This window comes from Aedes aegypti, chromosome 3 (assembly GCF_002204515.2).
Source record: "Aedes aegypti strain LVP_AGWG chromosome 3, AaegL5.0 Primary Assembly, whole genome shotgun sequence".
Classification (NCBI taxonomy): Eukaryota; Metazoa; Arthropoda; class Insecta; order Diptera; family Culicidae; genus Aedes; species Aedes aegypti.
The window spans coordinates 166,843,938-166,869,480 of record NC_035109.1 but is presented as its reverse complement, the minus strand read 5'-3'; the positions used below and the strand labels follow the sequence as shown (position 1 = coordinate 166,869,480).

The following is a 25,543-nucleotide window of genomic DNA, read 5'->3' as shown; positions in this document are numbered from 1 at the left end:
TAACCAAGAGAAATAAAACGCTAATAGTTTCGATAAGTATATTAAATGTACACCGCATTAAACTGTAGCAGCATTATTGAGTACATTGTGTGCTGTTCATAACAGTTTAACTGTTCACACATGGATTTCGGGTAATTTTCAATACATACATGAAATAGTTCTTCGCTTACAATGATTTGATTTGATATTTCTTCAATTTTTCATTGTTATGGCAATTATGCAAATTTGTCATAAAAATCTTCTTTTTGAACCGTTATTGCTTTTGAACTCGTGATTGTAAAAATTGCAATTAAAGTTAGGTCTGAAGAACAGTGAAAAAAAAACATTCAAATCGCTCTATGAACAACTCAGATTCATACCTCTAAAATTGACCTTTTTGTATGGAAAATAAAAAAAAAATACAAATGTATTGTCCAATGCTGTATTGAGCTAGATTTAGCTTGCGACTTTAGTTGATCATGGTTTTACTATTGAAATCCTATTTTTTCTTGATATAATTATCTGAAAATTATCATAAATACAGTAGGGACCCGATTTTGTCAGCCCCTCGATGAATTTTAGGCTGACAAAATGGGAAACCTGACAAAATCGGGTCATATTTTTTTGTTTTTGCTTTTCAAATTTTGACGTGTGAATATTTGCTTATGAACCGCTTTCATAACCTACATAGACTTTTAAGGGGATGAGGGACATGGGCGTAGCCATGTTTTTTACCGAAACACTGCCTCTGCAGCCTTTTTGCATGAATTCATCGCAATACTGTTAACCCAATAGTGATCGCACCGGTTACTGGGTAAACGGTTCATCCACGCCTGCAGTACACATCTCATACGAGATTTTGGGGGCGCGATTTCTCTTGAATTCAATCGCCAAAACCATTGAATTATTTATAACTTCGACGCTCTCATGCGTATTTTTAAACCAGAATATTCAAATAAGCCATATATACCTAACCGGATAAAACATGGACGATAAAGCGGCTACAGGAATGAGGCTCATATTTCGGAAAATGGAATCAACGTGACGCAGAACTTCGGCATTCTGACACAAGAACTTGTTCTCGCACCGTTTTTTTATGCATCGTCTGTGAAACAGGGGTGGTAGCGAGTCACTTTTAAGTGGTTTGGTCCTTTTTTCAATTCTTTATTAGTATCAATCCAAACATTACATTCATTTCTTATATCTAGGTGTTCTGTGTTAGAAAACACTATCATAATTTTCTATAACAAAATTAAGCTTTTATTAACATTTTGTTAACAACATATTACATTTCATTAGCCGTAGCAGTTACAAATTTTTAAATGTTTAAATCTACTGAAATTTTTCGAATATTCGTATGGAAAATTATTTTGTAAACTTTTCAGTCCATTTTCTCAATACCTACTTTTTACAGATGGGACTGACTTGCGATTCACGGCAGTACACTTTATTTGATTTGGTAGGGATTCACGGCTAACGTTCTGGAAAGTTTCATGTAGATTCCTCATTTCTGTCGAGGTATTATTTTTTCTGATGAGAACTAGGGCGAATGTTTGAATGAAATTCTGAACGAATGCAACCCTTTTATCTACCTTCTGAAAAAAGCTTAAAAACTGCCTTAGACTCAGAAATTCGAACCAAACATAATTCAAATAATTTTTCATAAACGGTTAAACTAAATTCAAGAGTTTATTAAGAATACTTTCAGTGTTTTTTTCTAGAAAAAAAATCAGGAATTTCACTAGAAATTTGAACAAATGAGTTAACATTCTTCCGCTGACTTCATAACCTTTTTTCTCATGACTATTTTTATAATCGACTATGTTTATAACCATAACGCGTTTCTTCTATTTTTTTTCATATACAGAGCATTGTTTTCTAATTACTAATGTACAACTCTCATCTGATTCAGTTTGTCTTGAGTTTGTTGCGAATCAGTGATACCATGAGCTATCATAAAGAGAAAAAAAACTTGAATTTTATATGATTCTGCTACAAGAAATTCCTCTTTTGATTCAGCCAGGAATTCCACCAGAATCTTCTGAAATTTATCCACGAATTTTTTGAAAATCATCACCCAACATTCCTCGAACTCTTCTATGAATATGTCCAAAAGCACAACAAGCAATTGAATTTGCGATCGTGAAGTATTTGAAGTGAATCAGTCCTGAATTCCCTATAGGGTAAATCGCTAATTATTGAACGGTCAAAATGCTCGCTAATTGTTGAACACGCCATAAGGAATACACCGACTGTTCAACAATAGGCGACATGTTAAGCCGTTCAACATTAGGCGAATTGCCCTATATGAAGCAAATCAGACCAGAATCAATGAAAAAAATAATTGAATTTAACTATAAATCAGACATAAATCATTTGTAAATTGAATGAATCAGACCTGAATCACTCAGAGATGAAGTGAATTAGTTATAATTTCGTCTAATATGAAGAAAATCAGCCATGAATCTCTAGAAAATGAAGCCAATCGTTCCTGAAACACTTGAATATAAATTGAATCAAACATGATTCACTTGGAAATGCAGTGATTCAGCACTAAAAATGAGGTGAACATGAAGTGAATCATATCTGAATTACAGAAAAAATCTGTAAAACGAAACTGAATGACCTAAATTCTAGGTGAATCAAACCTGAACCACTTGAATATGAAGTATTTTTTTCCTGAATTAGGTGAATATGAAGCAATTCAGACCTGCATCGCTTGAACATAAAATGAATCAGACCTGAATTACTTGAATATGCAGTAAATCTGACATGAATCACTTGGTTATGGAGCGAATCAAACAAAAATAATTGGAATATGAAGTGAATCAATTCTGAATCACTGGAATATGAAGTGAACCAGTCCTCAATTATTTAAAAATGAAGTGAATCTGACCAGAATTACTACATAAAGTGAATCAAACTTGTAACACTTGAATATGAAGTGAACTAGACATGAATCACTTGAATTCACTCGAACATTAAGTGAACCAAACCTGAATAGATTGAATATGAAGCAAATCTGTCCTGAGTCACATGAAGATACAGTGAATCTGATATGATCTTTTTAATAATGGAGAGAACCAAACCTGAACTACTGGAATATTAATTGAATCAAACCTGAAATACATGAACATAAAGAGAATCAGACATTAATCACTTGGGTATGAAGTGAATCAACATGAATCACTTGAATATAAAGTGAATAAATTGCTTGAATATGATATGATTCTGACCTTAATCACTTCCACTTCCCAATGACAAAGACCATTCTATCTCATCAGAATAATGACATTTAGCTACAGTCAACCCTCCATAACTGGATGTTCCATATCTCGATATTAAGTTGAAGAACCATAGTAAATTTTGGTTTTCATGGCTACCTTGGGCCGCAGTAACACTGAATATATAGTTTATAATTGGATGACCTCTTTGTTTTCAAGTTCAAAATGCTAAATTTCATATGCTCACTAGCGCCAACCAGCGGGAGAATGACGAAACAAACTGTTTTCCGTCCGGATTACTTTGACTGTCTGAACAACTTTGCCGAATACTCGAACTTGCTATTTCATCAGGATACAGAACTAGCTAAAAATTCTCAATTAAACATATCCACCACCGCCACCTAATGACAAAATTGCCTTTAGGATTTCCTTGATCTTCTGAACAACTTTGACATAAGCTTGAACATTCTTTCTTATCAAAACTATAAGACAGAACTCGTAGAAAGTACTCATTTAAACATGATCAATAGCGCCACCTGACGACAAAATTATAAACCAAACGGTGTTCCGGATGCCCTTGACTTTCTGAAGAAATTTTCCGAGTACTCAAACTTTCTATCTCATCTGGTTTACAAGATAGAATATGTTGCATGTGTTTCATTAAACATGCCTACTAGTGCCACCTAGCGGCAAAATTAGGAACCCTTGGCTGCCCTTGACTTTCTGAACAATTTTGCCGAAGACTCGATATTGTTATCTCATTTGTGATCATATGAAACTAGTTTATAACACTCAATTTCACATGCGTACTAGTGCCACTTAGCGGGAAAATTTCGAACCAAACTGTTTGAAATTCAGATGTTCAGATCTTCTGAACAACTTTGTCGAAGACTCGAACTTTCTATCCTTTCTGGATGATGTGATAGATGCTTATTCTAATATGCTCATTAGCGCCACCTAGCGGCAAAATTTTGAACCAAATTATCTGTCCTCCCGATATCCTTGACTTTCTGAACAACTTTGCCTTAGACTGGAACTTTCTATCTCATGTGGATGACAAGATAGAACATACTTAATATGCGCAATTTAACATGCTCACTAACGCCACATGTAGGAAAAATGCGAGCCAAACTATTTGATTTCCGAATGTCCTTGATCTGCCGAACAGCTTCGATAAAGAATTCACCTTATTCATTAGCTTCTCGAGATATAGCATCATGAATGTTCCTGTTTTGAGTCGATGTTAATGCTAATAATTGCGAAATTGTATTGAGTTGACCGGATTTATAATAGGGTAACGACTGGTTACATCGTCCTTTAATGCTAGGAATTGGCGCCAGCGGCATAAAGTACAAACAACCATCTTTCGGTATACTTCGTTGATTGAATACCAACAATATTCATATTTTCTCTTTTGATAATCTTATCTAGAATGCCTTTAGAAACAAGGCTAGAGAATAAGCCTTGATTCAATCTTAAACAAGAATACCAAAATCATGAATATTGCTATTCCCGGCAACGCCCATCTTTACCGTAACTTGGGATTGGGGGAGGGAATGTTGCTGTAGTCGTCACTTACTTAACGAGAGACCTCCGACTCAGTGATACCCTCATAAGTGCTACGGAGCTGAGACGAGACTCGCGAAGACGGTCTTCTTTTTCTGTGATTGCTGTGAGTTTTTTCTTATTCCACTTTGTGTTTATACCAATTATGCGCAAGCCGTTCAAATCCTCACATGAACCTCTGAGCAAAAAATGATTGAGTTTGCATCACATCGAATCATAAATAGCCGTTTGAGTGAAATTTCATGCCAGCAAACGTAGCAGACATTAAAAATAATTAATCTTCTGCTTAGATTTATCAGCAACTTTGGAAAAAACTGCTCCGCTGACTGAGGTTTCCAATAATAATTTACTTTGAACACAATACTTTTCACTTTTTCAGCCATAAAAACGGTGGCTGCATTTGACGTTTCGTGAGAGGGGAATCTGGGCTGCATATGACGTTGATATTTTTCCTCTTCGCGAGTCTCTCTCAGCTACGGAGTTGGAAGTTGGGAGGGGTATTAGGTCATCAGGATTCGCTTGAAAAGCGATGGAGCCAGAGCATTTGTTGTTTAATTGTTTTTAATTTAATCTCTTCAATGCCGGCATTCAAAAGAGGAAAAATGTTTGATTTACAGAATGAAGAATTTTGTTTCGCGTAAAAATAGTCGATTACGCGTTGAACGGTATTAACGATCTGCTTTTTAGTAATAAGCAGAATAGAGCCAGGTAATAAGCAGAAGGAGCCATAGCTCCACAATAGCCGACGTTCATGTAAAACACGGCTGAGTGTAGGTAGGCTGGTACAATACTGCATGCAAATGCGAATGGTTGGTTTGATGCTACAGTTCGATGGAATGATGCATCTTCAACTGCGATGTGGCTTCTTTCGTGTGCTCTAGTGACACCTCGAGTAGTTTCTTGTTGTGGGTCCAACTTGATCCGACTACGCCCAGTGCTGGATCAGAAATCCGGGGTACTAGCAGGCACTTACGAAACGTGGCTGTTTGACGGGAGATTCTTGCTCTGTGGTAGCTTAACCTAACTGCGCGGAGTGGCAGGTCAGAATTCCTCAATGCCGACGGTTGCAGAGCTATGATGCATGGGTCGCATTTGCATCGCATCGTTATGGCTCCCCCAGTATTGTACCAGCCTACCTACACTGAGCCGTGTTTTTCTATCAAATCACACCAATGACCAACATACAGATGATTCTTTGTTCTGACGAAATTTCCGAAACTGAACGAACAATTTCGACAGAGATGTCATCAGTTCAAATGAACACGCCTCAAAATGCAACTGATTTGGAGCTGCTGAACAGATTTTGAATAGAATGAAGCTGCCGACAAAAGTCACACTGACAAGAGGTGCACGAAGCGTTGTAAAAACGGTTTTATAAAGCTTCTAACAAGTCTGTCGGTGTAAATCGATAGAGGATTGAGCAGCGCATAAATGTAAAGAGACAAACACGTAATTTGTCTGCTGATGTCCGAGAAAACTACAAAAGAAGCGCGGCATAGGCTTAGACTGCCGAGAATATGTAAATTATGCTAACTGTAATTCATTTCATCTTTATATCCATTTTCGTTCCCAGGCATTTTTATTGGATAAATACTTATGGATTTGAAGGCACTTTTCGATTACTGTTTTGATTTTGAGTTATCAAAGTCACTATTATTTTGATGCTTGACCGCTATTAGCCCTGATATAACCAACGTGAAAAGACGCGTGATTCAAAGATTTGAAACCGGTCCATGACTATCCTAATTCCTGTGCTTCTTCCACTTTATTATTCTACCGAAAATTTTCCATTGTCTTATTATAACAGAACAATTTCTTTCCATCGAAAGGTCAACTAAGATTAATTTAATTTATTAAAGCTTATTCATTCGTAAAAAATACCTGCATACAGTTGAGATCTTATTCGTATTCTACTCCCCAATTCCAGTAATCCTTTGTCATGTCGGCTGCTTTTTCTGCTATCATATAAACTGGAGCTTGTGTGTGACCTGCTGGTATGGTGGGCATAACACTAGCATCTACCACCCTTAAATTCTTGATTCCATGTACTTGAAGCGTTGGTGATACCACAGCTTGTGAGTCATCTGCCGGGCCCATTCTGCAGGTACCCACTTGATGATGTAGTGAACTGGCGAGAGATCGTATCAAGCACTCCCAATAGGCATCGGAGGCGAACGCATGTGTAGCACATGTAGGTATGGGAATGTCATTGATACGTGCTCCTATGGCTTTCATGGCTGGTGTTTCAATTAGGCGTAACGCTTCCTTGATTCCTACCACCATTGTGTCCAAATCCTCTCGTTCGGTTAGAAAATTATTATATATTAATGGCCAATGAAGTGGATTGTTATCCTTGAGTCGAACGTACCCACTTGACTTAGGATGAAATAACATAACTGCGATCGTGAACTGATCCTTTCCTACAGTTGGTTTGAACACTGTGTCGTAGATATTTTGTTTCCACGAAAATCCTCGAACAGAACCCGTTCCGTAGTCAGATACTGCAGTACCACCAAGGAACAATAGTTCTATATTCGGAACATCACGAGGTTCAGTGGAATGTTCTGTTCTAATAAATGCTAACGCTTCTAATGCTCCCGGGACAGTGAGTACTCCGCTTCCAAGTTTGTAGTCGAGTATCTCTGGAATTTTGATTCGATCAGTGTCGAACGACGCCATGCTTGTATTGGTGGAAAACGTAAGAGCTATAAGACATAGATGATCATACATAGTTTTACCAACTGGTGAGTCGACTAAAACCGGAATGTTAAGTTCTTCCAAATGTTTCCGAGGTCCAATACCGGATAACATCAACAGCTGAGGCGATTGAAGTGTCCCTGCTGAAAGTAAAACCTCTTTTTTTGCACGCACTTTATACTTTTGTTTTCGCCATAGAAATTCAACACCTTTCGCAGTTTTCGTCTTTGGTTGAATCAGGATCCTTGTTGCTCGTGCATTTGTAAGAATATGCAAATTTTTCCTTATACGAATCGGGTCAAGATATGCTGAAGCGGAAGTTACTCGCTTTCCACGTTTAGTTGTGGCCTGTAGATAATCAACGCCGAGTTGGGAGTCACCATTATAATCCATTATCTTTCGACCAAGCTCTTCGTTGGCTTTGACGAACGCATGCACTAGTGGTGTTCGGTATGGCACATATTCAACATTCACTGGCCCGCCTCTTCCGTGCTTCGGAATTTTGTTAGTGTCCTGAAATGTCGCCCTCTCAGACTTCATAAAGTAAGGAAGCACATCCTTATACGACCACCCCTCGTTTCCAGCTGCCGCCCAATTGTCGAAGTCTGCTCGGTTTCCTCGATTATATATCATATAGTTTAAAATTGTGCTTCCACCTAACCCCTTTCCTCTTGGTGCAGGACACCTCTCATTTTCCATCCCTAGAATCGATAAGTATTTCATTTAGAAGCCACACATATTTCACACATTTTAAGACCACTAACCTAAACAAGTGCCTTCTTGCTTCTCGGCTGAAAAATTCCAATTGAGCGCTGTCGATTGAAGATATGCCGCAAATAGAGGAATATCCGATAGAAAGTTGTCTTCTCCTCCAGCCTCTATCAACAGGATTTTCCATTGTGAAATTTCCGATAATCGATTCGCTAAAACAGCACCAGCATTTCCACCTCCGACGATGATAAAGTCATACTCCTTCTGAACATCTAAAACAATTTTCACTCTTTTAATGTCACTTCTTATCTAAACCAGATATCATTCATCCAATGCCAATTCGAACGCACTTTTAATTTTGTCTTCTCTTCCACTCGTCTGATATCTATCATATTCGTCAAAATTCCAAGCGTATATGCCTTCAACACCAAAAACAACGAACACTCCCAACAAGACAGTTGATCCGGCTAAAATGCTGATTGCCGATGCGTTCTGCATCGTTCCAAATCGCGACTGGCGACCATTCTTGCTTGTTTCCTTAATTTATATCATGAAATCCGTTTTCCGTCTTGTTTTTTCGCAAGTTGATCAGAGTTTTTAAGCTCAGGTGAACGGCCAATGTAATTAAAATGCGTTCTTTCTTCTTTTTCGTTCCTTTGCCTCCGCATGGTAGAAGAAATTGAGGATGGTCAGTGTTTATTTATCTTGTGCGAGGTGGGATAGGTGAGAATGCGTGAATATCTTCTTGAAAACTAGAGGAACGAGTCCATCTTTACCGTTAGTAGCCATGAATGTTAAGCTCGTTCTACTTGAGTGTATACTGGACCTTATTATTCTGGTGTTTTGCTCTACTGTTAAAAAAAACACTAATAGTAGTTTGGTTTTCCTTGGAAGCTCTGCGTAAAGCAGCTCGATTTATAGGCTATTTTAATTAACACATTGAGTATTGATTGTTAGGTGATCTATTTATAAATGTGCAATTTTCTTACAGACTAACGATTTGAACATCATTGGCGTAGTATCAGGGGTAATCAAATGACAAGCACACTCAGTTTTTATGATTTTTGAAATATTATAAAAAGGAAAAAAGGTTAATCAAATTTTTATTGAACTAGTCTGCTCATGCAGGCTAAAATTACAGCCAAGGGATCAGTTTTTTTTACTGTTTTGATTCTGTTCCTGTTACATTTCAAATTCAAACGATTTCCAATCCTATCAGCACCACTTTGAATTATTTATGAGGCAACTAGAATACATATGAAACAAACATCGATAGTAATCCTGATGTTAACATTTGTTTTGTTTGCAAAGACTTGGCATTGTTGAAGCAAGGGGCATTGTAAATGTGAAGTAAAATTCGAATCTGTGATTATAGACGGATGATCTTAAACCCTTGATCCATTTTAAAATCGTGAGGAGTAGGCAATTTCTACGCACTCGCAATCTTGCTATGAAAATTATATGGCAGGATCTGCGAAAAGAAATAGAAAAAGGCTTTATTCAATTAAGAAACAAACATTTTGAAAATAAAATTTTTCAATTGGATCCTGGCTTTAAGCCCTTTTGGAATTCTTCTAAAATTTTGAAAAACCTCAGGACTCAAAAACTTGCTACGCAGTTCGAAAGCATGCGCAATTTCAATTTAGGACTCACTAGCCCAATTGAATATCAAACTACTCAGGATTTCAAAAGCATACTCAACCAAGAGAACATTTTAGAAAATTCCAGGGAGACTGATTTGGAAGAAATAAGAACTATTTTTAGAAATTTCAAAAATATGATAGCCTCTGGCGATAATGAAATTTCTTACATCCTCATCAAGAAACTTCCAGAGAGTAACTAATCATCCTTGGTTCAGTTGGCATATTGTCATGACTGTTGTACCAATTTTATAACCGGACAAAAATCCTGCAGAAGCTTTCCTCTATTAGTAAACTTCATGGGAATAGCATTTTGAACAACATTATGGTCCACATCAATGAAAATTCATTTTTTGCCAATGAACAGTTCGGATTTCGACATGGACATCTGACTATTCATCAACTTTTACGTGTAAAAAATTTGATTCGTTCCAAAAAATCTGAAGACTATCCTACTGATCTTGCTCTTCTAAACCTAGAAAAAGCATTCGACAGCGTTTGGCATGAAGGCATGATCGTAAAATTAAATAACTTTAAATTTCCAACACACATTGTTAGAGTAATTCAAAGATGTCATTTTAGAATAATTACCAGAACTTTCCGTCTGAAAGACCTGTAAGATGTATACAATTTTTCACATCTGATCTTGGACTGACTTGAACATTCTTTATTTGGCTGTAATTTAAGACGATTTTTCGATTTTGTCCTCACATAACATTTCTACAAATGAGCTTTAGTAGTTTATCGAGGCTTTTCAAAAAATAAAGATTATACCACTAAATTCCTACTCTGTTTTTGCCAAAATTTTTTCTGCGATCACATCTAAAACACATAACACTTAAAATGTAAGGACAAGACTATTCCTTCTTACTGGCCCTATATCCCTGCGATAAGACTTGAGTACTTCATATGGATCGTTTTCGCAAGCCAAGTAACCAATTTACAACAATACTTACTTGACTCTCCCCCTTTTTCTGGGGAAGAATGTAGGTGTAGCATAAGGAATAATTTTAACCGATTTGGTTGGGAAAATAGTGGATTAAATTAATTAAATTAAGGATTTGTCAGTAAAATAATTGGTAATGCGTATTCTCCTATGGAATTCTCAAATAGCTTTATAAAGAAATTTATTGGGGGAAGTTTGTAGAAGAACTTCTGTAGAATTATGTGCAGCCTTTTTTTCCAGAGTGCTTTGTGGAAGCTCAAGCAATTGTGTCGTTTTCTTTTACCATCGGAGGGATTTTTTTTATTTGCGTGGAAAGACAAGTATTATTTTTCCCGCGTCTCCAAAGTGATTTCTTTCTCAGTTGGTCGTCTATATTCGTTGAGTGAAGCTGCAAGTAGCTTTTTGATTTGTGGCTACTCAGTCAAGAATTAAGGATCAATCTGTGAACTCGTTTCATGCTTTTGTTTCTATTCTGTTAAATATCTATGGCTATACATTTTATCGTTGGTATGAATTTTACGTAAACATTACCATTCTTAAATTATTTATGTGTTACATCTATCTATATAAATAAAAATGGAATGGTGTTTGTATGTCACGAAATGGCTTACGAACGGGTCAACGGATTTGAATGATTTTTTTTCCGTTTTTTGTTCGTCAAGGGTTCCGACGTGTTTGTGTGTATTAAAATCCCAGGATATTCACCGGGAAAGTTGAAAAACGAGAGTGCACGGAACTGTCATTTTGTATGGGACGATCCATAGCGTTTTTCAGCAGCCTACTTGATGGCAAGACGAAGTTTGCCGGGACCACTAGTAATTTAATAATTTAATAATTTGAAAATTGTTCCATTTATTTTTGTAATAAAAAAAACTATGAACTGTTTAGTACAATAAGTATTGACTTCACAGGTTCACAGCCAGAGATATTATTCCAGAAATTTTTGTTGAAATTTGCAAACATTCCTGAAGGAAGTAATGTAAGAATCTCTGAAGAAATTTATAAATAAATCTTTCGTGATAATTTTAGAGGAGCGATATCTAAAGAAGGAAACGAATAGGTGCATAGGCGTCGCAAGGGAGCGACAAGATTGAAATTTAATTAGGTGGTGAAAATTGAACAAGCCATTTTAAAGTCAGTAAGCATCAACACCAACACAGGCAAAATACAGGAGGCTTCAATGTGCTCTTATACTGACGGCAATCAACCGGACGGTTCTATCGATCGATGACTGATATTGGGAATTGACCTATTCGTTTCCATCATTTGCTTCTATAGACTCAATTTACCTTTGAGTCGCATGACCGCTACACCCATAAAAAAATAATACAAAACAATCACGGTCGAAACTTTCTCCTATGGATATCTAAAGAAATCTGTAGAAACTTCAAAACACCCTCGGAATCCAAAGATGGCCGACTTGTGACCCTACTCGCGTTTTCAAAGGCAATAAACTGGAGAAATAGTAGGTGTTCCTGATATCCTTATTTTAAGCTTTCTGCTAGTGCACAATTTTGATAAAATAGCATCTGAAGAAAAATTGATAATTGGCCTTATCAGATGCCAATAAAAATAGCTATATTTTTTCACGTTTATTTGGAAGGCTCAAGCGAGCTATATTTAATTATTATTCAAAACAAGTTTGATATCAAATAGTTAATTAGGTGCTCATTCTGGCCTACTTGAGAACACTTTGAAAAGGGAAGTTGGTGCAATTTTCTTGTACATTTGAGTCGACCATCATATTTAAAATTTAAGCTTAGTACACCAGTTTGAAGCGTAAATAATTGCGCATTTTATATTCATTTTATATTAACACCTGTACTCCCAACCCCCAACAGAGAGTCGGAAGTGAAACTAGTGACCATACATATCTCTGTCATTTTCGAAGCGATTTTCGAAACATTTTCAGCAATGGAACCGGACGCTGTTTAAGATTGATGTTCGTTTTTAGGTTTTTGAAATAGATGCGTCTACCCAAAGTTATTAAACAAAAGGCACTTCCTAGTTTTTTGAAAAACGCATTTTTTTCACAAACTCAACGGTAAATTGAATTTTAAAGCGATGACATGTAGTTTTTACGCCACTTCTTTGCTTGTTTGAGCGTAGTAAACACGATTGAGCAGAAATTGAAATGTATGATTTTTGTACCCCTTTTTTTGTAACTCAAAATTCAAAGCGATGACATATAGTTTTTTCGACGTGAAATTGATTGTGAAAGTCAAGTGAACAGATTTGAGTAAAAAAATGAATTTCCGATAACACTCAAAATTTATTTTACCCAAAAAAAACCACCCAAAAACCGTATTTCCTGAGCTTTTTTGTCTGTAAATCAAAATTGAAGGCTATGACGTGTAGTTTTTTCGGCATGAATTTATTTGCAGAGGGCAAGTAAATGTTGTACAGCCAAAAAATATTTGTTTGACTACACTCAAATTTGTTTTTACCTAAATAAAAACATAAACAACATATTTCCGGAGTTTGTTCGCCTGTAAATAAGAACTCAAGGCTATGACATGTAGTTTCTTCGGCATGAATTTTCCTTTAAAAAATTTAGTAAACATGTTTGAGCAGAAATTGAAATTTAAGATAACATTCAAAATTTCTTTCACTCATAATATTACGAAAAACCCCATTCTCTGGACCCGTTTGTCTGTAACTCAAAATTCATTGCGTTAACATTTAGGTTTATCGTCATGAAATTGAATGTAAAAGTCAAGTGAACATGTTTGAGTAAAACATGAATTTCCGATAACACTCAAAATATATTTTACTCGTAACGCAACGTATTTCCTGATTTTTTTTGTCTGTAAATCAAAACTGAAGGCTATGACATGTAGTTTTTTCGGCGTGAATTTACTGGCAGAGATCATGTAAATATTGTAGAGAAGTAAAATATCTTTTGACTACACTGAAAATGATTTTTACCTAAAAAACAACATAAACAACTTATATCCCAAGCTTGTTCGTCTATAAATAAAAATTCAAGGCTTTTCGAACATTATTTTATTTTACGGGCAAACGGGCCCAACAATGGGGGTTTTCGTAATATTTTAAGTAAAAGAAATTTTGAGTGTTACCAAAAATTTAAATTTCTGCTCAAACATGTTCATTTACCTTCTACAAGTAAATTTATGTTGAACAAACTACATGTCATAGCCTTGAGTTTTTTATTTACGGACTAACAAAGTCGGGAAATAAGTTGTTTCTGTTGTTTTGTGGGAAAAACAATTTTGAATGTTGTTAAGAATTTATTTTTCTACTCTTCAATACTCACTTGAACTCTACAAGTATATTAATGTCGATTTTTGCGTGATTTTCTGGATAAAATAAATTTTGAGTGTTAACGAAAATTAATTTTTTTACTCGAACATGTTCACTTGACTTTCACAATCAATTTTATGTCGAAAAAATACTTCAGTATTGGACAAACCATATGCAACTTTTTCGATTTTCTATACAAAATGACCAACTTTGGTAAGCAATATCTCAGTTATTTATGGACCGATTTAAATGAAATTTTGGCAGAACATCAGACATAACTTGAATTTTAACATATATTTTTGAATAATTTTTCCAATCACAAGTTTAAAAGCAGTAACGGTTTGACTAAAGTGAATTTTTTGACGATTTTTTTTCTAAATGACTTAACTAAACATATTGAAGGAATAGCTTCTTGGTGTCTTCAGCAAAGTTGTAGATTTAACGAGATGAACAAGTTTGCTGAAGACAGTTTTTGTGTAAGGCTATCAGATCTTGAGATAAATAGTTTTGAATTTTTCGTCAAAAATTACACTTTAGTTCAACCGTTATTACTTATAAACTCGTAATTGAAAAAAAAAATGATGTTCTGTGAAAATTTCATTCGAATCGGTCCATAAATAACTGAGATCTAGCTTACCAAAGTTGGTCATTTTGTATGAAAAATCGAAAAAGTTGCAAATGTTTTGTCCAATACTGTATATGTCATCGCTTTAAATTTTGAGTTACAGGCAAACAGGACAAAAAAAGATAGGAATATTCGTGATATTATAAGTAAAAGAAATTTTGAGTGTAATAGAAAATTTGTATTTCTGCTCTAACATGTTCACTTCACTTCTACAAGCAAATTCATGACGAAAAAAATACTTGTCATAGCCTTAGTTTTTATTTACAAACGAACAAGCTTGGGAAATAAGTTGTTTATGTTGTTTCTTGGGTAAAAATAGTTTTAAGTGTAGTCAAACAATATTTTTCGACTGTACAATGTTTACTCAATTTTTTCAAGTAAATTCATACTAAGAAACTTCAAGCTATAGCCTTCAATTTTGATATACAAGCAAAAAAGTTCTGGAAATAGGTTTTCTGTGTAAAAAAAAAAATGTAATCGAAAACTCATTTTTTACACTAATATGATCATTTGCCTGCAACAATGAATTGCATATCGGAAACACTATATGTCATCGAATAAAATTTTAAATTACAGGTAAAGGGGTCCAAAAATAGAGTTTATCGTTAAATTTCAAATAAAATAAATTTTGAGTGTAATCAAACATTTCAATTTCTGCTCAAATATCTTTAATTGACTTCTTCAAATAGATGTATAAAAACTACATATCATAATCGAAAATGAACGATTTACAGACAAAAAAGCTTAGGAATTACGTTTCTTGTGTGGTTTTCTATGTAAAATTAATTTTGAGTGTTATCGGAAATTCATTGATTTACTCCAACATGTTCGCTAGACAATTTCATGTCGCAAAAACTATATGCCAACGCATTGAATTTTGAGTTACAGACAAACGGGTTCAAAAAATGAGGGTTTTCCTAGTATTTTGGGTAAAACAAATTTTTAGTGTTATCGAAAATTTCTATTTCTGCTCTAACATGTTCACTTGACTCCTACAAGTAAATTCATGCCGAAAAAAAAACTACACTTAATAGCCTTCAATTTTGATTTACAGACAAAAAAGTTCAGGAAATACGTTTTTGGTGTGGGTTTCTAGGTAAAATAAATTTTGAGTGTTGTCGGAAATTCATTGTTTTACTCAAACATGTTCACTTGATTTTTACAATCAATTTCACGTCGAAAAAACTATATGTCATCGCTTTTTGTAGATAGGGCATATAACGCCTTGCTTCCACTCCTCCGGTAGCTGTTCCGTTTCCCAGATTCTGATTATCAGCCGATACAGACAAGCGGCCAACCTTTTCGGGCCGCATCTTGATGAGTTCGGCTTCGATACCATTCTTGCCAGCGGCCTTGTTGTTCTTGAGCTGTTAGATGGGGAATTGTGGGAGCTAATTGGTTTCCACTGTCCGCTGTTCTGACGTAGCCATCGCTTTCGCTGTCCTGACCTTCTGTGCCTGTGTTTTCTGCGCCATTCAGGTGTTCATCATAGTACTGCTTCCACCTTTCGATCACCTCGCGCCCGTCCCATCCTTATCCCGGCACATTTCAGCTCGCGGCACGAAGCCTTTGCGGGATGTGTTGAGCTTCTGATAGAACTTCCGCGTTTCTTGTGAACGGAACAGCAGCTCCATCTCTAGGCATTCCACCTCTTCCAGGCGGCGCTTTTTGTCCCGGAATAGGCGGGTTTGCTGTTTCCGCTTCAGTCTGTATCGTTCCACGTTTTGCCGCATACCATGCTGCAGCATTGCAGCCCGTACTGCATTCTTCTCCTCCTGGCACTCCTCGTCGAACCAAACGTTTCTTGAGCTCCGTTCCACACATCCGACAATATTTTCGGCAGCGTCGTTAATTGCTGCCTCGACTGTCTTCCAACAGTCCTCAAGAGGGGCCCTATAATTTCACCCTACTTTTCATTAGTTGCACTGAAAAAAGATTTTTTTTCAGAAGAATATCAAAATTTTCATATTATGAAGAATATCAAATATTTCATAATTCATATTATGATCAAATATCGGTCACTTGGGATTCAAGTAAACATATAAAAAGGATTGAATTATAAATAAAAATTGAGGAAATCAAAATTAATACATTGGAGAATAAAAAACATCATTGCTAAAAACGAGGTTAGATCAATATTCGCCAATAAAAATAATATTCAAATCGAAAATAAAATTTGGATAATAACTCCTTGCAAACTATGAATTTGGTGAAAATCGTGATTATTATGACGAATATTAGCTCTTTTCTTGAAGATACGCCAGCCGTGTGCTAAAAATCTCGGTTATAAAGATAATAATAATGATAATAATAGTTCCCTTCTGCAATCAGAATACGCTACAATCCCAAACGCAAAGGAGTGTAAGTTAAATTTTGATCGATTTTGAGTTCAGTATACTAGAAAATTCTACTGTTACTAAGCTCTTCAACTGTGCTTTAGGTAATTTTTCTGTCCAACGAAAAAATTACATAATTCGCAGTACATTGTCTTGTTTTTTAGCTGCTATACAATTTGATTTATTGTACAATTTCTGAAGAAACTTCAAAATCGATTTTCTCAATACAAGTTTTAGTCACTTACACCTTCTTGATTCTAACCTTTCCAATTCTAAGTATGTCAATAGTTGAATTCTGTAACAAATCAACGTAACAAAAATGACATTTTCAAGGATCAAATTATGTGTCTTTAGTAGATTTTGGGTCGCTGAATCTGATGCCGTTCTCAGAAATGTTCCAGCAAGTAACAAGTTTTAGCTAACTGTCGCCAAAGCTGTTTAAATCACTGGTATAGTTGATGTTCACGTGAAATTTAAAGTGTGATTTATCAAACTTTTTTTGTGATGTAATCCACCAAGCATGCTAAATAGGATCTGAACTCTCATTTTGGATGTAATTTAGTTGAAATTGCACGATAAAATTTAGTTTAAATCATTTTCTTCAACATGCAAGCATACTAAATTCTTCATTTCTCTTATATGGCAAAATACAGTACTTTTCTGAACTACCAAAAAAATAACATTTTACCAATGTATTATGCACTTTGTTGATAAGTATTTTTTTACACATGAAGTTTGAATTCTGTTGCAAATTAAGCAAATAAATAGCCATACAAGCTAGCAAACTTGCATGCAAGTTGGTAGAAAGAGTCAAATTTTGCATTTTCAACAGTTAATATCTCAAACCTAGACGTGCTGTGATATTTTTGAAAACGACAATGGATTCAGCCACCCTTAATCAAGTAAATACACCCGATTCTGTTTTTGCACGGCCGTGCAAAAAAAGTTTCCATACATTTTTTTCCGCCAAAACCTTATTTTTGCATGAAACGTCGACAAATGTTGTTACTTTTTTTGCACTATTTTTGAAATTTTGAACTGAAAACTTTTTTTACACGGTACGCATCCCCCATGCAAAAACAGAATCGGGTGTAATAGTATTTTGGTAATTGAGACAAAAACGTGTTCTCCAGCGTAATCAATCGCCAGTTGTAAATTTTGTGTTATTTTGAAGCCGCATCAACTTGTAGGTTATGCAAATTCTAGTTTCCCAGTCTAGATATGGGATTTCTTCCCTGTTTTCATTATCTTTTCTGTCCTAATAAATAAACACATTCGAAAGCCAATTAACTCAACAATTCTTTTATTTATTTACAGGTAACAATGAACATAAAAAATTGGCGTTTTGCGCTTTGTGGTGAGTGTTTATTAGTTTGTAGATTTCCCCTCCCATCCTAACCACTCGATCGTTTCTGCCAATACTCGTTGATTATGTCCGATAGCTTTTCTCCGATCATATACGCAATGGCAACCGGATGGCCACTGAAGGTTACCGGCACAACACCGACATCTGCTACCCGTAAGTTGGAGATTCCGTGCACTTGAAGTTCTGGAGAAACTACCGCTTCTGGATCAGTCGATGGTCCCATTTTACAAGTTGCTGTCTGATGGTACATTGAAGTGCAAAGCGTTCGAATTGCGCAGCGCCAATAATCATCGGTGCCGTACTTTTCGCGTGCACAAGTCGGGAGAGGTACGTTGTGAAGTTTAACACCGTACTTCTTCATAATGGGAGTGTCTACTATTTTTAGCACTCTTTTAATACCCCTCAGAATGGTTGCCACATCTTCATCTTCTTTAAGGAAGTTTGTGTAAAATTTTGGCCATTGGAATGGATTGCTGTTCTTCAGCTCCATGTAACCTCTCGATTTTGGATGCAGCAAAACCAAATTAACGCCAAATGCATCCATATCACCAGATTCGAGTGAACGGTACGTCTCATACACGCCGTTCTTCAGACGAAGACCTCTTCGGATCGCACTTCCATGGTCAGATGCTGGTGAACCATTGACAAAAAATAACTCAATGTCGGGAACCGCATCACGGCTAGAATTTTGTGTATTTATAAATCCGATCACTTCAACTCCCCCCGGAATTGTTAGGGTTCCATCACCTTGAAGGTATTTTCCAAACATTTTCAGAGTTAGAACCCGATTTGCATGAAGCGTGAAATTTTTCGTTTCTGTTACAAAAGTCAAACCGGTAAAATAAATGTGATCATATAAAACTTTTCCCACTGGTAGATCTTGAACTACCGCCACTCCTACATTCTTCAAGTGTTCTGAAGGTCCGATGCCGGAGAGCATCAGTAATTGCGGAGATTGAAGTCCACCTGCACTAAGGATCACTTCCTTGTTTGCTAACACCCCGTAACGCTTCTTATCACGAATAAATTCTACGCCATACGCTCTTTTAGTTTTGGGATCAATGAGAACTTTCGTAGCTCTGGAGTTGGTGAGAATGTGTAAATTTGGTCTCTCCAGAACAGGATCTAGATATGCTGTGCTTGCCGATAATCGTTGTCCATTCCTCAAGTTAGAATGGAGGAACGATGCTCCCAGTTGATGTTCGCCGTCGTAGTCAACCTGCGGCAATCCCATTTCCTGAAGCCCATTGATAAATATGCGTGACATTTCAGTGCGATGCGGAACAAACCGTACATCGAGGGGTCCGTCAGATCCGTGATAACAGTTGGAGGTGTTCAAAAAAGATTTTTCCGATTTCTTAAAATATGGAAGTACGTCTTCGTATGACCATCCAGGATTTCCTTTTGCGGCCCAGTTGTCGAAGTCGTGGCGATTTCCTCGTACATACATCATGTAGTTGATCAGTGTGGATCCTCCTAGTCCTTTTCCGCGAGGCATTGCACAGCGCTGATCTTTCATTCCTGTTAGAAATTGGAAGAAATCAATTAATTATTCAAGAGATGGCTATTGTGTTCCAATGGTTTTTTGATATCAAATACATATACAAAGCATTTCGTACAAACAAAAAAAAAAAGAACTACAATCACAATCGTTAATAACAGCAACTATTTTGTTCAATCAAATTGCAACATATAACATGAAGCGATCCTCTATCCACGCATTGGTCTCCAGGTTCTATTCCCAAAGTTGACAAACTCTCTGCATCGTACTCCTTTCGGCCAAGTTGAAGTTTTCAGCGCTGTCTCACGATAATAATGTTCTATTTCAACTTTGAAAGAAATATAATCTAAAGACGATAAATCCTTCCATGGCGGCACCAAACACTTGATATAACGAACTTGCTCAACTCCGATAGCCTTATTAATCATTTGCAGAACTTCCTCCTCTGTAACGTCGTTTGCAATATTCGAAATATGCAATTTCAAAGAATCGTTGCTCTGTCCTTCATTCGCTCGATTAACGCTGACTCTGGTTGATGAAAGAGGTACATAACTAGTACTAGGTGAAAAACGGAATTCTTCCTCATGTGTAGGTTCATTCACACATGCGACAGATTTATTTGTTACGTGGTCCTGCATAGTGTTCATTTTTTCCCGCATTTCTGCAGCATCCGATTTTAGTCGTTCAATCTCTATTTCAAGCGGTTTGGTATGAGATCGCATTTTATTCACCACGGCACGGAACTTTATGGTTCCCATGAGCTCTGTGCATTCGTCGCACATCCAAAAAATATTCCGTTGAGAACAGGCTCTTCCTTGATCCTCGGACAAACCGACACATTTGGCATGAAAACGATTCATCTCCACGCAGAAGCCTTCGCAAACAACGCTCTCGCCAACAACGCAGTCAAGTTTGCAAGTTTTGCAGATTCTATTCATTGCAATGATTTTAACCCTATTTGTGACGGAATTGACTGTGCCGGTCTCAAACACAAGTAGGTAAATAAGACAGCGAATTGGCGATAACAATGAGATGAACTGCGTGTTGTTGCAGCATACGATTATTGTGATCGTTGTTTCCAGCTCAATTTCTATCAATTTTTCGGCTACTAAAACACCACAATTGATGTCACTTTCAATAATTCCGGGTTTTCTGGAGTACTATTCGTCGTCTACAGAAGTTTCACTTCAAATCACAACGCACAACATCAGAAAATACGATGGATTGGAAGCGTTCGGGCAATTCGGTAGGTCAAAATCGTATAAATGGGTCGAAAATATTCCTTAGTATGGAATTGCTTCACCGAGAATTGCAAGACACGTTTCGAATATTGCATTACTGCAAAATGAAAGTGGCTTTAATAATCAAAATGGCGACATAAATGTTGCTACAATAATTAGGCACCATCCATTAATTACGTAACCAGATGGGAAAGGCGTTATTTAAATTCTCTTACGATCACCACTATTTTTAAAATTTTCATGAGAAACCAAACTAAATAAATAAACAAAAAAAAAAAATGGTATTATTAGGGTTTTTATTTTCAAGGAAGTTTTCAAAGCATTGACAGACATAATTCTAGAGATGTCTTCAAAAGAATGTCAAAGAAATTGTTCAGATTTTTTTTGGATAAACTTTTGAATAATAGTTTGGGTTGAATTTCTGAAGTAACCTTTGATTAAACTTTTGTAAATTCTTAAGTTCAAGTTGATGAAATCCAAAAGGATAGCTGAAATACCATCGGATATAATCTCAGTAGAAATTAGTAGAATGGTCTTGAAAAGACGAAGACACTCGGTAATTTTCTTAATTTACTATCAGAATACTGAAACAACTATCCTATCGAACACATATGAAATTCTACCAGAAATTCGAAGCTTCTCCATATATTTTTTTAATATGTTCATGATTTTGTTTAAATATTGCAATTTTCACTAAGAGCTTCTAATTTACCATAGTTTCGACTCAAATCCACAGCAGTAAGAGCTCAGATTTAACCATAATTTTGTATTTAATGTACTGATTTCTAGTACAATTATATATTCTCCGATTCCTAAATTACTAGCTCTAGTGGATATGCTGTCTGGTATGATTGTTCTATGATCTTTTAAACAAGATTTCCGCTCTTGAGTTATCTTAGTTCTTTTTAAAATGTTGTTAATATCTGGAATATCAAAATGATAATGTAAAGGACTAAGTCATGAGCCTCAGGGAAGGCTCTTACAGCTAATTCTGGAAGTTGTTAGTTGACCGAGAGTGAAGCTCATGTGCTTTTCTGAACGCAACTGATGCTTATCCGCGAAGAATTACTGATTAAAACAACGCTAGACAATTGCTTGTTCTTTTACCGAAACGAATATCAAAATGAGTATTTAATAGCAGATTGTTTCATCAAGTCGCGGTAGGATCATTTTATAACAATAAAGGTAGGAAATTAGAAATTTTCTACAAAAAAATAAAAAAAATGGAAATATATTGAAAAATTTTAATATAATTTTTGTTATTGTTATTCAAAGTCTCGTTGAATCATATAGTCTTGTTTTAAACTAAAACATTTTTCAATCAAAACTCAATCCCATCATCTATTTTATATGACTTTTCGAGATAATTTATTTTATGCAACATTCACGAAATGATGTTTCACGTTTTCCGCTCATTTTGTACCAAGAGCCCCCGTCAAAAGATCTGACCGGAACCCCCAAAGCTCAAATCCAGCACTGTATAATCGCAAACCTAAGGGTTAACCAATTTATCCATAAAACACTAAAAACCATCTTAGTTTGAAAGAGATTTAAAGAACATCAAGGAACAATTTATTGAGCATCACCTTTTACCAATTTTCAATGGTTTTGTACTAATTTGGAAGGAATTTAGTCGTGGCCGTACATTCGTCTGTACAATGACTTACTCATTGGGAATAATGTTTAAAATTGTGTTTTAATTAAATTTAGGTAAAATTGGGGCTGTTTGAGGATAAATCAGTGATTATAGTGATGCATATAGAAGTATGAACTCATAACTATAGAAAACAATGTCAATTATGTTTTGCCTAATATTGGTAACAACTTATATGCTCTCTGGGATCCTGCTACTTTTCCTCCGAATGCCGTTTCCCCGAATGTCATTTCCCCGAACGCCAGTCTCCCGAATGCTATTTCTTTGGGTCATTCGGTTTTACCGAAAAGTGATGTAGTTAACAAATGCATAAAAATTGTCTTCAGTGACAGGTGAACTAGAAAGAACAATAATCAATTAAAAGAAGGTGATATTTGATTTGATCATTCTCGACTATGCCGGGGATGGTGAAAATCGAAATCAGGTAACCGGTTTATTCGACTCCGTGAAATATAAAAGAGTATGCAAATTATGTATCGTGCACCTCCGCTAATTTGAACGGTACCTTATGCAAACCATCGGGGTTCATTTGACCATCTACACGACAAAACATGTGAACATATGACTGGTTTTGCAGTTTTGAATGTATTTAAGAAAAAGAGTGTTTGAAAAAGTGTTTTTTGTGTATACTGATTTCTAAATACTCTAAATACTCATAAGAACACTTGACTGAGAATTAGGCTCTGCTCCAGTTGGGACATAACGCCACGAAGAATACCAGATCTCTCAAATAAATTCAAAATTCCTTACCGAAATCTCAAAATTCTTTTCGAAACATCAAAATTTCTACGGAAAAATCAAAATACTTTTCGGAATATCAAAGCTGATATCATTTCCCCATGATATTTACTAAAATTTGAACTATTCCATTCATTTCATCAATCTCAAAGCATGTGAAGCAACCTTTGAAGCTACCAGTAGCTTTATAGTAAATGCTACCTTTATTCATAGCAACGCGTTGTTTGTAGTAGGTTCGAAAGGTGTAGAAAGAGAAATGACACAAACATGTTCCATATATTTATAGCGTTTACTACCGATAATGTAGTAAACTCAACTTTACTACATTTTATTCATACCGCCCATTATTTTCCACAAATGATAAAAATCAAGCGTGTTGTTTGAATGCGGGTGCATTTAAAGGATGAAATTATAGCTCGTGTGTCAATGTTCTAACGCAAAATACAAAAAAAAATCAGCAAATTTTTTTTTTGTATCAGCAAATTTGGGTATAAATTGATAAATCATTACAGAGTGTCAAAGATTGGTAGAATATTAGTGGTGATTGGGGGCCTTCCTTAGCCAAGTAGTTAGAGTCGACGGATACAAAGCAAAGTCATGCTGAAGGTGTCTGGGTTCAATTCCCGGTCGGTAAAGAATCTTTTCGTAATGTAAATTTCCTTGACTTCCCTGGGCATAGAGTATCGTACTTGCCACACGATATACGAATGCGAAAATGCTTTGGCAAGAAAGCTCTCAGTTAATAACTTTGGAAGAGCTCATTGAAAACTAAGCTGAGTAGCAGGCTCTGTCCTAGTGAGGACGTAATACCAAGGAGAAATATTATTGGTGGTTTTGATCTCTGCCTTCAGTAGAATTTTTCAAAACATCGTAGAATAGTAGTTGAACAATGTACAGAATTTTGTACGATTTTGATTTCGGCAATAATTAAGAAAGATATAGCAAAAACAAGGTGTTATAAACTGAACAGTCCTCAACAAAAAAAAAAAAAAAATACTTTTGTTTCACTGTACAACACTTACCCCAACAAGAATAGTTCTGTGGTTCGGCTAAGTATCCCCAATTGTAGCTGGTAGACTGCATATAGGCAGCAAATACCGGCACTTTCACGAACATATTTTCTCGTTCTCCGGCTTCCAACAAAAGCACCTTCCATTCAGGATTTTCCGTTAATCTGTTCGCTAGCACACAACCCGTTGGGCTTGCTCCAACTATTACAAAGTCGTAATGATTTAGAATATTCTTATCATTGTATCGATCTTTCATTTCACTGATGAAATCATTTCTGATTGGATCCACATATTGTACTTTTTCAAAATCGCTGTCAATAATGTTTTCCTTAGATTCGTCTTCTTCTCGAGCTGTTGATGTTTTCGCGTTTATAAGAACCATCACTGGCACAACCACTTCCCATAACCTTAATATCATTTTTCCAGTTTGATTTCTACACGCGCCTAACAGTGTCGAGCTCCGGAAAAAGACTAAACTGTTATTGGAATCAACTGAGTTTGTTGCAGTACATTTTCCAAAAACCCACCACACGAAACGTGAATATCTTAGGGTGGTGGTAGCGCTGCATGTTCCGATAGTGTCCGGAAAAAAATGAACCGGTCAATAACGCAGACTTTTTGTTCATCTGCAAACACACATAACATGTTTGTCGGTCTAACTCAATGCCCTGGTTAAAGTTTGATGACGAATCATAAAAGTTTAACTTTGTCATGGTCTGTGAATTTGCGACGGTGCGGGTCCTTACACTTGACCACGAAGAGCGCACGCCGGTAGTTTTCTGGCTATTTTTGTATCACTCGACCGACAAGCAGTCAGGTCAATATCTTAATCAGCCGGTGTCATGAGTTGATATGTTGGTACCTATGTTTGTCTTTTGAGACAAAAGTTTTTGCAAATTTGGATGACCTCTGTTGTGACTGGCGATAAAACCTGTTAATCAAATAAGAATCAAACAAAGTGTAACATTATATATTTAGTGCGTTTGCAAGGCAAACCTATGTCGCGCTTGATGCATTTTTTCTAGTGCCGCTCAAAAGCTCCTTC

The 25,543-nt window shown here is 36.0% G+C and overlaps 2 protein-coding genes and 1 long non-coding RNA gene across 4 annotated transcripts in view; 1 reads left to right on the top strand and 2 right to left on the bottom strand.

Annotated features, from left to right (window-relative positions):
* LOC110679629 overlaps positions 1-25,543 on the top strand; it is a 427,025-nt gene that overhangs the window by 65,812 nt on the left and 335,670 nt on the right. The window lies entirely within an intron of this gene.
* On the bottom strand, positions 6,605-8,689 carry LOC5563973 (glucose dehydrogenase [FAD, quinone]). Its single transcript, XM_001648256.2, has 3 exons — positions 8,528-8,689; positions 8,231-8,449; positions 6,605-8,167 (listed from the first exon to the last, which is right to left on the bottom strand). Exons 1-3 carry the CDS (start codon positions 8,673-8,675, stop codon positions 6,669-6,671), a joined length of 1,866 nt encoding a protein of 621 aa, XP_001648306.2. The 5' UTR covers positions 8,676-8,689; the 3' UTR covers positions 6,605-6,668.
* LOC5563956 (glucose dehydrogenase [FAD, quinone]) lies at positions 18,287-25,010 on the bottom strand. Its single transcript, XM_001648255.2, has 2 exons — positions 24,511-25,010; positions 18,287-19,875 (listed from the first exon to the last, which is right to left on the bottom strand). Exons 1-2 carry the CDS (start codon positions 24,914-24,916, stop codon positions 18,383-18,385), a joined length of 1,899 nt encoding a protein of 632 aa, XP_001648305.2. The 5' UTR covers positions 24,917-25,010; the 3' UTR covers positions 18,287-18,382.

What these genes read in the sequence shown, in the direction of transcription:
- LOC5563956 (XM_001648255.2), bottom strand. Translation starts at nt 24,916, where the DNA reads ATGATATTAAGGTTATGGGAAGTGGTTGTGCCAGTGATGGTTCTTATA. An exon ending in ACAGAACTATTCTTGTTGGG is followed by an intron (nt 19,876 to 24,510) that starts GTAAGTGTTGTA and finishes AATTTCTAACAG; the next exon opens with GAATGAAAGATCAGCGCTGT.
- LOC5563973 (XM_001648256.2), bottom strand. Translation starts at nt 8,675, where the DNA reads ATGCAGAACGCATCGGCAATCAGCATTTTAGCCGGATCAACTGTCTTG. An exon ending in AAGAGAAGACAAAATTAAAA is followed by an intron (nt 8,450 to 8,527) that starts GTGCGTTCGAAT and finishes AAATTGTTTTAG; the next exon opens with ATGTTCAGAAGGAGTATGAC. An exon ending in GCAAGAAGGCACTTGTTTAG is followed by an intron (nt 8,168 to 8,230) that starts GTTAGTGGTCTT and finishes TATCGATTCTAG; the next exon opens with GGATGGAAAATGAGAGGTGT.